The following is a 16,529-nucleotide window of genomic DNA, read 5'->3' as shown; positions in this document are numbered from 1 at the left end:
TGATTTGTGGAAAAGGTGATTTAATTGCTGAAGATTCATCAGATTCCTCAACAGTTTCACCATACCAGGTTTCTTCTCCTCCTATTTGCTCTATTTGGGTCCAATCCTTTTCGATTTCATCCATGAATAGATTTCTTTTGCACTAATTAATTTTAGCTGGAGATGTTGAACATGTACTAACTTTTTGGTTCAAGTATACGTTGAATTCAGAATTTTTTTCAAGTTGATTTCTTCATGTTGTATATATTTCTGCTTTAGTATCAAATGAATTAACCTCAACCTTGGAACCAAATTTTATTATTGAAAAATTAATCATACTCCAATTAGTTTTTACCAGCTTTATCCGTATTGTATGTTGCACAGTGCGTCATTGATGATTATTTTATTAAATAGTGGGATATTTTCTATTTTTTCATATTAATGTAAAAGATGTGTTGCATCATGCTTTTTGGACCTTTTCTATAACGATATATAAAGAAGATTCATTTTTTTTTATTCATAATTTAAAATATCAATTTTACTCTTTAAAATATAATTATTTATTAAATTTTTGAAAATTGACTGTTATTTTTATAAACTTTTTTATATAATCGTTTATATCTATTCTTCTCTTTTTCTCTATTTATCAACAGTTATTCTCTCATCTTTTATGATATATTTGACTTTATTTTTAATAAATATAATTTTATTTTATATATTAACTTAATAACATTACATTAACATCACATTCTAATATAATATTACGTATATTTAAAATATGCGTATACACAGGCACAATGTGTATTTGTTATTGTTTGGAAAATTCCTGCTGAAATGAATTATATACATTTTCGAAATTTTATTTTCTGAAGATGCATTTAAGAAAATTTATTCTAAAGTAAATCTCATGCATTCCAAAAATTTCTATAAAATCATATTTCAGAAATCTGATTCCGAAAAATTTATTTTAGAAATATCATTTCAAAATTCTCGTTTTGAAAATTCTGAAAAACTAGTTTTGAAAAGTTTTTGAAATTAATATATAATCTAAAATTCATTTCTATGATGGGTAAAGTGGTCATTGGAAAATTTGAAGAGGTTCAGTGGGGATGGAATTATGGGGATGATGGAGGAAGTAAAAGCACAATGTCATTTACTAAATAGTCCATTGGTGAACAGTAATTTATTATATAAATTGACTTGGAAAGACTTCAGCATAAACAATTATTATATAAAGCATGGGTCATGCATCATCAGATTCAGATGAACCCAAACAAGTCGCGGAACGATGGAATGGCTACTTCAAATGTAAAAGATTCATCAATAGTGCCTTCATCACAGGTCTTTTTCCTCATTTTTTTCTCTATTTCGTTCCAATGTTCTTCCTTTCATCCATGAAAATATTTTTTTTTTTACCTAATTATCTACTTTACGGACATTGTTTATCGGCGTTTTTTACTTACTCGACCTATTTATAATATTGTTATTATTTCTATTATTGATAGATTCAAAATTGGCCAATAAATATGAACCTGTTAAAATATTATTCATTGGTCTAAAAATAATATAAGAAATCAGTCCACTTCGGAGACTTATCGAACAAATCTGGTAAGAGCAATGATATTTTTAACAAATGGTGAGAAATTTTCTCATTTCTGCTTGTTAATGTAAAAAATGTTTTATATCAATTTAGAAAATATCTTTTATATATATATATATATATATTATGTTTAAGAATGATTATTAAAAATATGTGTTTATAAATTATAATTACTAATTACTCCAGCTTTAAAAATGATATTCAAAAACCCAAAATCCGAAATCCGAATATTTGAGTAAGTTATTATATAATTTTTCATGTTTCAGCATGGTAACCAAATGGAAGGACAACCGAATAATTTAGAGAATGAATTGACTAAGATGCTTCAAAATGTGCCTCTTCCAAACATTCAAAATGTGGATGAGCAATGCATTTATAGGGTACCGCCAAATACTCGTAAGCGTTATCCCGTATCATACATACCTCGTATAGTTGGCATTGGTCCTTACCATCGCAAAGGTTCTTACCATCGCAAAGAATCTGACCATCTCAACCATCTCAAAGTTTCTTACCATCCCGAAGACGCAGAGAATCGGCTTAAATTGAAATATGTGCAGGCATTCCTATCTCGAACAAAGCTATCTGTGGGAGAATTGGTTGGAAAAATTGAACACATGCGCACAAACATAGAAAGTATTCGAAGTTGTTATGCGCAGACTTTTGAATATAAAGATGATGTGTTTTTTAGGATAATTTTAGTTGATGCTCTCTTCATAATTGAGCTCTTCCTAAGATGGCACGAAGACACGGAAGAAAAGAAAAAAGACGATACAAAGTCAGAAGGCCATACGAAGTCAAAAGACCATACAGTGTTAAAACCATGGAAGCGTCAGCTGATTAGGCATGACTTGGTGCTACTGGAAAATCAACTTCCATTCTCTGTTCTTCAACAACTTTACGACAATTGTGTCCCCAATATCAAGAAACCAGTCCACCATGCCACCGGTGAACCAGTTCCCGATACCGTCGATGAACCACTTCCAGGTACCCCCTGCTTTTTTAAGATATGTGTCAACTGTATATGCACTGGTACGAATTGTTTCAACCGTATACCCACTCCTTCGAATGGAACACCGGCTGCTACGAATCAAATAATCTCCTTTCTTCAGCTTTCTTTCAACTGTCTTCATAGCACAAGTTTTCAAACCGAGTGTCCAAGAGAGACTCCACGACACTTCACTGATTTGTTAAGATCTTCAATAATATCATCATCAACGATTGATATTCAAAACCCCATAAAAGGCCAAAAAGATGTTAATCATGTATACACCGCAAGCCAGCTGATGGAGGCAGGTCTTAAGTTCAAGGTCAGTCCAAATAAAAGCTTTCTTGACTTGACATATATAGATGGAGTGTTGAGCATGCCAGTCTTGAATATAAATGGCAGTACAGAAATTTTTTTCAGGAATATGATGGCATATGAATATTACCACCATTCGGCTACAAAAGTCCTTATTCAGTATGTAACCATCCTAAATTTTCTTATCCATACTGAAAAAGATGTCAACATACTTATTGACAACAAAATTATTTTAAATTGGACTGGTGATGCTAAGACGGTGGTTACAATAATTAATCATCTGAACTCAAGTTTTAGTATGCCAGACTTCATTCCACATTATTTCTCCATCTGCAATAGCTTAAATAAATTCTATGAAAATCCATGCAACAAGCTCAAGGCTAGCCTCAGACAAGGCTACTTCAACACTCCTTGGAAAAAGTTATCTACTTGTACTGCAGTTCTTCTAGTTTTCCTGGCGTTAGCTCAGACCACATTTTCAGCCATCTCACTAGCAAAGAAATTATGACAATTTCAATACTTAAACAATGCTGTGGAACAAGTCAAACTCATAAAATTGTTAATGTGAAGGTAATTGAAGAGAGGATTCATTAAATAAGCAACAAGGAAGTCAGTTGGTGAAGAAAGTATTTGATGTTTGTATTTGAGTGTCTCGGTGTAAGGAAAACTTTGTGATGTGATTTACTGTGTTGTTGCTTTTCATTCATTGAAGATTCAGCTTGTTTTCTGTTTTCTCTATTTGGATTTCAGTGTGATTGTGGTGTTATTTACTCTGATGTTGCTTTTCTTTAAATGAAGATTCAACTTGTTTCTGTTTTTCCTATTTTGATATTAACTTTAACTACGTACTTTTTATTCACAACTAACTTTGTTGCGAGCTTTTAGATTAATAAAACTATTTCAAACTTTAAATAATCTCTGCTTTTAACACAAGTATTTAAATATTATATATCATGTATTTTTACAAGAGGACGGATACATTTTTTGTTCCGAAAGGATCAATATACCATTTAAGATCAATAAACTTGTATTGATTCATCTTATTATAGCAAAATGTAAGAACTAACAACTAAAATAAAATATGTAAAGAGAAATCAACGAACAATAAATTAATCAAATATTCGCTCTATGTTTTATTATTTTTCCAATAAGTTATGGTAGGGTTGAATTCATATAAACTTTTCTATATAACCGACTTGATCATATATGTTAGGTTTTGATTGGTGTGAACCTTTGTTACGTATACGCTTCCTTCCTCTAATACTTTTTGAACAAAGTGGTAATGTATGTTTGTGTACTTTATCCTAGAATAAAAGGCACAATGAATGTCATAATACAACAATTTTCTACTGCTTATGTCTGATTTCCTTTGTCAACAATATGGGCAGAGCTACAATATCTTTGAAACTTGGATAACCAAATTATTTCCCCTCCTATAATTGTGAACACATAGCTAATAGTAGATTTTTCTTTATTTACTTTTTTTTATCAAAGATCACTTACAAAATGTGAATCAACATATCCTATGATACTAATTTGGAACCTCCAAAATATAATGTAACATTTGAGCTTCTTTGTGCAATGTATAGTATTGTGTAAATCATGGCATATATAAGGTTTTCCACGCATATAGTACTTCAGACATTTTAATCCTTACTTCCATGTTATAACTCGTATTTGAGGATAACTTTTAGTTCAAAGAAAATGGGGTAAAAATTTGTTTATATTCTTGCATGTTGAAACATTGTAAGACCTTTAGTAAGTAATTCTTTTGAGAAATTCAAATTCTTTCATCTTTTTTGTTTCACTAAATATGCACTCGTCAAATCTCGTTTGTTGGTTCCAAGCCCTTCATATCAAGCTCCCTAGAATTGCACGTTGAACTCTAGATTTAAGCTTTGTTGGGGCCTATCACTAACATGTTATCCACATACAACGGTTGACAAACAAGTCTCACAATAAAGCACCTCGTATATTATAACTTGTTGTATTTAGTAATGAGTAGTACATGGTCATTTTATAGGCTCATAGAAATAACCTTTCAACTACATCCAACACTCCAAAAAGAACTCTAGTGCATGCCACAATCATTACTAGATGCACTCCTGACCTTTGCACTTTCCTAAGACACTTCTACTCTCTTCTTTCTTCTTCGTTGTTCATGCACTTCAAGAGACTCGGTAAGCTCTTCCACCAATAGTATTGTCAAGTCCTTGGACTCCTCTATTGTGCAAGCAAACGATATTCTCAAAGTTGTTGGTTAACGACCTTAAGATTTTTCTCCACCACTTGGCAAGTGGACAGTGTATCTCCATTCCTTTCGAGTTGATTCACCACGGTCTCAACACGAGAGACGTACTCGGCAACCCGTTCGGCTTCCTTCATCCTCATGCTTTCAAGCTCACCTTTAAGAGTTTGAAGCTCAACTTGCTTCATACGATTATCCCCTTTGTAAGTCTTCTCCAATATATCTCACGCTTCTTTTGAAGATTTAGCATTAGCTATCTTCTCAAAGTCGGATTCATCGACAGCATGTACAAAGTCGTTTTGTGCAAGACTTGCGAAATTTAATTAATTAAATAAATAAATAATTAATAAATGCTTGTAGAGGGAGCCTTTATGACATTAAATATTGATTGATATGACCTGGAATAGTACACGCTTTGGTTGAGAGTACTTGATTATGTTGAGAGCCTTTATGACCTGTCCACTTTTTCTTCTTTTTTTCTTAATTTTTTAAAACTTTTTTAATTTGTTTTTAATTTTTTAATTTTTTTTATATTTACATATAAATTATTATTAAAGGCATATTTAATCAAATAAAATATTTTTCAAATTTTTAATTGATTAGTTAATGTTTTTAATTAGATAAATTAAAATAATTATTAAATTTACATATTAAATTATTCAATTATAACTAATAATTGAAACTTAATTTGTAGGTGTTAATGATTTAAATTACAATACTATTATATATTTACACATTTAAAAAATATAATATAAAAAAATTAATCTTTTTAATTACTTTTATTTTATTTTATTTTTTTAAAACAGACCAATAGGCTGGCTCGTACCTTGACTCATCAAGTTTACAGACTAGATGGATGAGCCAAAACGAGCTGACGTCCCTTTTAACACGGGCTGGCCTGTTGAGCCCGACCCATTTTGCTACCCGTAAATATCTTATACCCATTTACTACCAATCTTTCACGATTTTATTCTACTTAATTGTCATTTGGTCTTATAGACCCATATTTGAAACCTCTTGGAAAGTTTTCATGTCTTGCTTCTATAAAGAACCTATATTTCTTCTTGTTTTGTTGTCATCCATAGAGAAGCATTTGAACCATTTAGGCTCTTGAAAATTTTAAAGCACCCCTTCTACATTAATATTCATAATATCTTTTCATAACATATTTTGATTCCTAAGATGGTTTAAATTCATCTTAAGTAGATTGTTGGAGTCCTCCATTATTAATCTCATTTGACTATCATTTTTATCTCCTATTTTGACTTGGAATAATCAATTAAAGGCTTCTTAAAGTTTTCATTTGTATGCTCATTTTGTTGTTCATTTTCTACAAAAGCTACATTCTTACTAGCAACAATCTTATAGGTAGTGAGATCTCATAGACCATACTCTTTTGCATTGTCACCATAGGCCAAGAATATACAATTTTTAGACTTTAGGTTTGTCTTTTTTTTTTTTTTTGTTCTTTCTTGGGACTCATACATTACATAAACAAAAGAACCAAATACATGTAGTAATGAATAATCAATTGGTTTTTCTTCCCACAACTTCATTAGTGCCTTTAAACTAATCATTTTAGCGGTGATCGATTTATCATACATGTTACTTTAACTACTTTTGCCCAAAATACTGTCACTCTCATTATTTGTGATTCCCATACATAAAAATGAATCATGTGTTTACTTCTAATAGTTAATTTAGCAAACTTTAGCCTATGTTAGCAAACTTTAACCTATTTTGCTCCTTATTACACAGTGCTCACAAACAAACATGCATATAAGTTCCATAGCAACTTTTTAAATCTTGTTCTAACATATGATTAAGTCTACATGTCGTATCAATGTGGCTTATTCTTGAGATATTGATGCAAGCGATTTTTTTTTATTAACAAAGAATAAAATTAAACTAGGGTACTTTAACCCTTATACATAAAACATGTATGATTTGATGTATTAACTTAGCATCATAATATCACCAATCACAATTCAACCAAAACACTTGGTCACAGTCTATATAAATATTATGATCCACAATCAAAAGAACCATAAGTGAGCATCTATATCAGATCACCTAATATAATATATACCGAACATTAAGAGAAACCAATTCTTCTTCTGCACAAGTGTACAAATGAGGGTTAGTATAAATATATATTGTAGTCTCCCAACCAATGCAATACCTTGATTTATACTATATATTATCGAGCATATAGTGAACATCTTCTAAAAAGAGGATTGATATGCTAACTTTGATATTGATGCAAGCGATGCATCTACTTAATAGGACGTATCTACCAAAAGTTGTTCAAAATTTTCATGATTCTGTCAAAAAATTTGACAAAAATGCAACTCATCCAAAAATATATATTAATATGTTTCAAAAATTCTATTCCAAAAATTACATTCCAAAAACTTTATTTTTGAAATCTTATTCTAAAAGTTCAAAATAATTTACAAAACGTACAATTTGAAAGTCTCGCTTTCTAAAGAGCATAGAGGTATGAGGAAATGCGCGAAGAAGAAATTGTAGAAATGCATAAAGTAAAAGCCCGATATCATTCACTAAATAATTCATTAATGAACAGCATTTTATTATATAAAGACTACTAATCTCTTGACAGTCCATTTCTTTTTTCTCTCTCTCTATATATATATATATATATTCTACGGCTCCATTAATTAATATTTTACTACTATAATATTTTATTAAGAAAAGTAAGTGAGAAATGGTTGTTATTTATGAACAGTGGAAATGCATTTTGTTATTTATGGTTGTTTATATAAATAAATTGACTTGGAAAGACTTCAGCATAAAGAATATATAAAGCATGAATCGTTGAATTAGATGAATCAGATAGCAGTTGCCGAGTTGAGGAAAAGGTAATTTAATTGCTGAATATTTATCACATTCCACTAATACACATAATAATAAAAATACTGTAATTACGTCACAAAAACGGACGCTAAATTATAATATATAAATAGAAATTCTGCATTGCGTCAGCGGACCGTAGATGCAATATACCAATCAAATTAATTTAATATCTGAAATTGATAGAATCGAAAGTTACGTTACATAAATAAAAATAGTATATGATATCGATATGATAAATCTGGAGTAGTTTAATTATTCCTGTTATGAATGAATGATTGTCCATTGAGTTGATATATTTACTCATATGATTGATACTCATATGATCCATTATTCTTTATGTAAATATTTGTATTAACTAAGCTGTTTTGTTTCTTTATGAATTACATGTTGTATGTATAAATAAGACTCTTCCTATCAATAATAATACACAGATGATTTACTCCCTATTTTCTGATTCTCTCTATTGTTTCTTCTCTTCTCTATTATCTATTATTCTCTCTTCTCTCTATTATTCACTTTATTCTTTATTTCATAACACGTTATCAACACGATGCTCCAACTAATTGAGGACTAGTGGAAGTTTGTTCTCTACAACGATAGTGCTCTGCGTGTCTCAATCCAGGTTCTTTCTAATCCTTTTTAATTTATAATTTTACCTTATATTTTTTCCCTTGTGATAAGAATTGTTTGACTTTATTAATTTTCATATCCATCTTATTATTTTTATTTTTATTATGATGCGATGATTATTATTATTATTTTGATGATGATTATTATTATTATTATTATTTTATGTGGTAACACGCGAAATGTCGTAAAATTTGGATTTGTGACCCTTGATATTACAAGGAATAATTCCTTATATCGGATTTTAAATGTTGAAATACATTTAGATGCAATGGATATTGGGATACCATTAAATAAAGAAATAAAGCATCTAAACAACTAATTTGCTCATGTGACAAAAATATTGTGAAAAGAGATTTCACAAATATTATGAATTTATTTCATGCCTATGTATGGCTGGTTGGACAAAGCAATAAAGCTTTTGATGAAAAATCATGAGATCCGCCTAATATACTTCATTCCCAAAAGAATGCAGCAATAAATATTATGAATTTATTTCATTACTTCATGCCTTTGTATGACTGAACAAAGCAATGAACTTTTGATAGAAAATCATGATACCTATCCAAATTGGTTCTGCTCCATTCCCATAAGTGAATGCGAATGCAACAACATTTGATTTATATTTTCATGATCGTGATCGTGATATTGATTATGGACATGATTATAAAGAAAATTTCAAAGACACATTTTGTCACCATAAGTGGCACAATAATGTGAAAAAGGGAAAAGGAAAATGTGAAAATATTAACAAAAAGATGAAAGTATATATTATCATTACGGTGGTAAAGATCATTTGAGTTGTACTTATTGTACACCAAAGTATCTTACAAATAATGAGAAGAACATAGAAACACACTTTGCTTATGAAGATTGTGATTGTGATTATGGCCATATGGATGCTAAGGAAAATGTGAAAATATTGACAAAAAGATGAAAGTATATATTATCATTACAGTGGTAAAGGTCATTTGAGTTGTACTTATTGTACACCAAAGCATCTTACAAATAATGAGAAGAACATAGAAACACACTTTGCTTATGAAGATTGTGATTCTGATTATGGCCATATGGATGATACTCATCTTGATATTATTATTTTTTTTGTTAAAGCAAATGGATCACCTCATTGATTATGAGAGTGTTAAAAAAAAATCTCATTGATATTTATGTTTATATAAAAAATGAATGTTTGCACTAGTATCAAAAGATATGTGTCTTATTGATAGTGCAACAACTTATACAATTCTCAATAGTAATAAATTTTTCTCTTGTTTGATAATGCGAGACATCAATATTAGTATTATTTATAGTACTACAAATATATTTGAAGACTCTATAAGAGCAATTATACTTCTACCAAGAAGTTGAATAGAAACTTATTAAGTTTCAATGATATTTGTCTAAATGGATATTATATTGAGACAAACAATGAAAAAGATAAGAAATATCTTTAAATCTCTATGATTGAGTTGAAAAAGAAAGTGTATTAGAGAAATTATCAACATTCTGTTATAGTTTGTACTACAAGTTTATTAGTACAATTGAGATGCATGTCATGGTAAACCAGAAGTTTACAAATCAAAATGATTGCCTTGTTTGACATGATCAGTTATTATGATGCGAAAAAAAAGGTTGAAAAACTCATGTGGACACGTTTGAAGCGTGGTAGACCTATTGGTTCCAAAGATAAAAACTCTTGAATGAGAAAGGGAGCTAAAATGCAAGATGACCTAATCGAAAATGTGAAAATCCCAAAAGATTCATTTGACATAATTAATGATTTGGTTCTAGAAGAACCTCAGGTACCTGAAATTGTTGAAAATGATGAAATCTCGATAAGTTATGTCATGAATCGTATAATATGGAACCAAAATGAAGTTAACATTGACGAAACTTTTACTTATAACATATCGATGAATGCTATGAATGACAATGAGGATCAATAAGCAATGATCATTGAAGATTGTTGACAAAGAAAAGATTGACCAAAATGAAAATATGCAAAGAAGCATAATTATATTTGTTTGCTAAACGAAAGGTTTTTGAACATATAGTTCGCACACCTGAAGTTATGAAACCCGTTGGGCACATATGAATTTTTGCGCAAAAATCAAATTAAGAATGATGAAATTGTTAGATACAAAGCACAATTGGTTGCTCAAGGTTGTTCACAAAACCTTGTATTGATTTGTGAAAAAATGTATTCACTAGTATTGGATGCAACAACATTGCAATATTCGATTATCCTAGTTGCACAACAAGATTTGCATTTACATCTAATGGATGATGTTATAACCTATTTGTACGGTTCTTTTGAAAATCATATTTATATGAAAATCCCTGAAGGATTTTATTTACCCAACAAGACAAATTCTCAAGAGGGGTATTCAATAAAATTGAACATGCTCTTTTATTGATTAAATCAATCAAGACGTGTGTGGCATAACCGTCTTATTGAGTACTTATTAAAAGAAGGATCTAGAAATGATCCTATTTGTTCTTATATTTATATGAAAAGGTCCAAAAATGAATTTGCCATAATTATTGTTTATGTAGATGACATAAACATCGTTGGAACTCCCAAGGAGCTCACAAAGGCAACTGATTACTCAAAGAAATAATTTGAGATGAATGATCTTTGAAGAGCAAAGTCTTATTTGAAATCAGAAATTGAGTATTTAAATAAAGGTGTTTTTATACATCAAGAGGCTTATATGATTAAGGTGTTTAAAATGTTCTAAATGGACAAAACACATCCATTATGCACTCCAATAGTTGTGAGGTCGTTAGATGTTGATAAATGTTCTTCTTAGACCTCTATAAATGATGAAAATATTCTTGGTCCAGAAGCACCATATCTTAGTGTCATAGAAACACTAATGTATCTTGCTAATTATTCTCGACCTGATATTGCATTTGCTGTAAATTTGTTAAGCAAGATATAATTCTTCAACTACAAGAAGAAAATGATTTGGAGTAAAACATATGTTTCGTTACCTTAAGGGTACTACGAATGAGATTATTTCATTAAATATGATTCAAAATCAGACCTAATGGGTTATGTATATGCATGTTATTTTACATATTCTCACAATGTCACAATGGTTGATCACAAACAAGATGTTTGTTCACATGTGGTAGCACAATGGTTTCATGAAGGTATATGAAACAAACCATAGTAGCAACATCGTCTAATCATGCAGAATTACGCAAAAAGTTGTGAATATGTTTGGTTAAGGTCTATAATTCAACATGTGAAAGAAACTTGTGACTATCCCTGACAAAGATGGAATCAACAACCATATATGAAGACAATAATGTATTGTTCAATTGAAAGAATGATATAAATATCCAAAAATTCATTCATGTGAAAATATGGCAGGTCTATTTATGAAGTTTTTGCCAAGAAGAACTTTTGAACAAATAATTCACAAGTTCGGACTTTGTCACCTTAATAATGTAAGTTTACATGAGGGGGAGAAATAAAATATGTGATGAACAATATTGTATTAAAGAATACAAAATGTTATACTCTTTTTCCTTCACTAGGTTTTTTATCCCAAAGGGTTTTTCCTGGTAAGGTTTTAACAAGACACATTCTTTTATCAATGGACACTCAAGGGGGAGTGTTATGAATTAATGATTGTCCATTGATTTGATACATTTACTCATATGATTGATACTCATATGATCCATTACTCTTTATGTAAATATTTGTATTAACTAGGCTGATTTGTTTCCTTTATGGATTACATGTTGTATGTATAAATAGGACTCTTCCTATCAATAATAATACACAGATGAGTTATTCCCTATTTTCTGATTCTCCATTCTCTATTGTTTCTTCTCTTCTCTATTATCTATTATTCTCTCTTCTCTCTATTATTCACTTTATTTCATAACAATTCTTATATTCTCTACATATTATGTTTGTTTGTCATACCTGATCAAAGACTATACCAAATAAAAAATAAGTAGTCGTTTAGTTTACAAAGTTTAGTTAAAAAAATTAAATTCAGAATTAAATGGATTAAAAACAGAAAACAATATATCCAAAAGCTAATTGAGAATTCATCCAAAAGCTATTTAAAATGCAAACATCTATGCAAGAGTCTAGATCAAAATGCATCCAAAGACTAAAATACTAACAAATAAAACTGAAGATTACAAAAAATAAAATTTAATCCCAAATTTGTAAATTGTTTAGAATTTGATAACATTTTAAAGTACACATTTTCGACAGAAACTCCAAGTAATTATCGTTATAATAATAAAATGAAAAGTAGAAATGATAAAATTGTTTGGAAATTTTGAGAGAGAAAGGGTTGTATAAGACACCCATTGTACATCTCTTTATTAATTGCAAGACCCTCCTACAATTCAAATGTTATTCATTTGAACAAAAATTTGAAGTTGCAAAACATACAATATTGGAGAAGAAGAAAAATAACATTCATAGCATGCTTAACTTTAATTCTTCATTATCAATAATCTGCATTGTCAAATAAAAACCAAGCAACTCATTATATTCACTTTGCAGTAGAAAACCAATTACTCACATCATTCATGACATTAACATTTCAACCAACGAATCTTGTTTATAAGTATGATATCATGTATATAAACAGATAAATAATGAAGTTCAACCATTCTCAATTAATCAAAGACAAACTATAATTTTTTTTACACATAGTGAAATATCCAAGTGAACAATATTAACAATGACATTAATGCAAGAAGATCAAATAAAGTTAGTATAAAGCTAGTATTTATGACAATGACATGTTTTACACATTAGGATGGAGGCATTATGCTGATGATGCAAATTTTATATAAGGCTACATTACTGGTTAGGTCCAATACAATGCTATTATGCTAGCAGTTATAACAATGTCGCAATTCTCTTTTTTCAAGACTTATGCAGAATTTTTACTTGGCAAATATAAACCAATCAAACAAGTTGTAAGTTGTACCTTATTAATGAAAGATTATTATTTTCTGATATAAGAAAAAGGACATGGAAATGTATACATAGGATTATCGGACGGAACAAAATAAAAATAAGAGAATCCTGTTAATTGTGTTGTAGTGAATCACTACTTTCCGTATATAAAATTTGGAATATATAGACAAAAAAACAAAAAATACAAACCCCAATTCAGTTGCAAAGAAATCTTTGGTAACATTTTGAAGGTTCTCATGTGGGTATTCACCAAAGTCCCACGTCGAGTAATATGAAGAAGAGAGTATAAAAAAAATACTATAAAAGTAAAGAGTTGGTTTTGGGATTGTCATCACAACTCAATAGGTCTATTGAGTTGGATGTACAAGGAGTTTGGATAGTTGTATGTTATGGGAAAATTTGTAATTTTTGTCAGAAAAATTACACTATGAATTGGGTGATAATAGTTTTTGTTAAGTGTTTGTAAATATAAGTCTGTAGGTGCCAAACTAGGTTAAATTTTTGTACGTTTTTATTTATATTTTTCTGTTCTTATTTTTGGATGTACTTCCCCTTTGATAGATTATTTTCTTAGTGCGTGATTTCCTAACACTAGAGATGACAAATAAACCCGTGCCCGTGGGTATCACCCGAACCCGTCCCCGTTTTGACGGGAATCCCCGCTTTGATTGGGTATGGGTATGGGTAATATCCGAAATTTTCAACTGAGGATGGGGATATATATATACCCGCCCAAATACCCGTCCCCGCTTAAATTACTAAACTATTTATAATTTATTAAATAATCTAAAAAATATATATAAATAAATAATATATTTACACATAAAATAAAATATAATATAATATAATATAATATAATATAATATAATATAGTATATATACATATAAATAAAATATACTTTTATATACATATATATATATATATATATATATATATATATATATATATATATATATATATATATATATATATATAAAAGCATAAAATATCTACGCATATACATATAATATATACATAATAATATAATATATATTATTATATTTATATTATTATATAATATAATATAATATATACTTAAAATAAATATATATCTATAAATATATATATATATATATATATATATATATATATATATATATAAACATAAGATATCCACACATATAATATATATACATAGTAATAATAATATAATATATAATATAATATAATATATATAAATAATTATATATATATATAAACATAAGATATCCACACATATAATATATATATACATAGTAATATAATATATAATATAATATAATATAATATATATATATATATATATATATATATATATATATATATATATATAACATATTTCTCATTCTCTTTGTTTTTTGTTATATAACATATTGGCAATTGCTTCAGTTTTAGATCCAAGGTACAAGATGGACATGTTAGAATATTATTTTTATAAATTGTATGGTAATGATTTTGATCTGAAACTTAGTAGGATTCGTCAAATGTGCTATGATTTGGTTTTGGAATATCAATCAAAAAAGAATGAAACTTCTTCTTATAGAGCTACATCATTGGAGTTGGGAAAGGATGTTGATAATGATGAGAATGAATTTTTAGAGTTTATGGCAAAAAAGAAAAAATCTAGAACTACAGTTATGAAAACAGAGTTGGATTATTACTTGGAAGAAGATAATTTGCCGGTTACACAAGAATTTGATATCCTATCATGGTGGAAAACAAATGGGTTAAAGTTTCCAACCCTTCAAGCAATTGCAAGGGATGTTTTAGCTATTCCAATAACAACTGTAGCTTCTGAATCTGCTTTTAGTACTGGTGGTCAGATATTAACTTCTCACCGTAGTCGACTTCATCATATTACTATAGAGGCTTTGATGTGTACAAGAAGTTGGATATGGAACTCAAACCATCTAGGTAAGTTACTCAAATTTATTAATATTTTTTGTTAGTATTTTTTGTGAATTCTCATCTAATATTCTACATTTGGTGTTTGTAGGTGTTAAAAAATTAAAAGGAAAAGATGTTCTCATGAGTGAAAATGAATCTGATGAAGAAGGTACATTATATTCTAGTAATTAAAATTTTCAATTTCAATTATTATATCATATCTAATTTTTCATTTTTTTTCTATGTGTAGGTGGATCGAATGCAAATGAAACCACTGATCATTTGTAAAATTAATAAATATTTTGGTTATTATAAAATTTTAGTAATGTGTAATTTTTTAGCTTTTATATAATTATTTGAATTTTATTTAGTTGTTATTTGATACTTTAATTTGAGATTTATACTATTATAATATTTTTCTTAATATTTGACATCATGAAAATCAAAAAGAGTATGTTATTTTAATATTGAATATTTTGATAGTATCATGATTCCGTTGGTGTGATTTTTAAATTTTTTTTATAAAAAATATTTAATTGATATATGGAACAATAAAAAAATGGGTATGGGTATGGGTATAAAAAAATACCCGTTACCCGGTGGGGATGGGGATGGGTCAAAAGTTGTATACCCGTTGGGTTTGGGGATGGGGATAAATTTTTATTATGGAGATGGGGATGGAATCATGATACCCGTACCCGCCCCGCCCCGTTGCCATCCCTACCTAACACATTTATATATTATCATCTAAATTTATTTTCTGAACTAACATTTATAATGAATCCTATAAATAGAAGAAGGAACTAACTAGTTTGAGAAGAACCCTCACCCTTTTTCTGGAATTGACGGAGCTCCAATTACAGATTGGACTCTCTTCAAACGCTTCTTTGCATTGAGCGTTGCTTCGCTGCGTCAGTTTTCTTCTCCGCGGATTTTTGAGTTAAGGATATTGGATTCAATTTAAGGACTGGGACTTTAGATTGTTTAAGGCTACACATGTCATTAAAGAAACTGCTATCTAATTCT

The 16,529-nt window shown here is 29.0% G+C and overlaps 1 protein-coding gene across 1 annotated transcript; it reads left to right on the top strand.

The window, feature by feature from the left end:
- On the top strand, positions 1-3,650 carry LOC114181453 (UPF0481 protein At3g47200-like). The gene is made up of 3 exons (XM_028067917.2): positions 1-68; positions 1,237-1,320; positions 1,846-3,650. The coding sequence occupies exons 2-3, from the start codon at positions 1,243-1,245 to the stop codon at positions 3,385-3,387; spliced, it is 1,620 nt and encodes a 539-aa protein (XP_027923718.1). The 5' UTR covers positions 1-68; positions 1,237-1,242; the 3' UTR covers positions 3,388-3,650.
- Positions 3,651-16,529: the final 12,879 nt, after the last annotated feature.

Source organism: Vigna unguiculata, chromosome 4 (genome assembly GCF_037176805.1).
Source record: "Vigna unguiculata cultivar grain cowpea cultivar isolate G323 ecotype 2 chromosome 4, ASM3717680v1, whole genome shotgun sequence".
Classification (NCBI taxonomy): Eukaryota; Viridiplantae; Streptophyta; class Magnoliopsida; order Fabales; family Fabaceae; genus Vigna; species Vigna unguiculata.
This window is presented reverse-complemented; position numbering and strand designations above follow the sequence as displayed.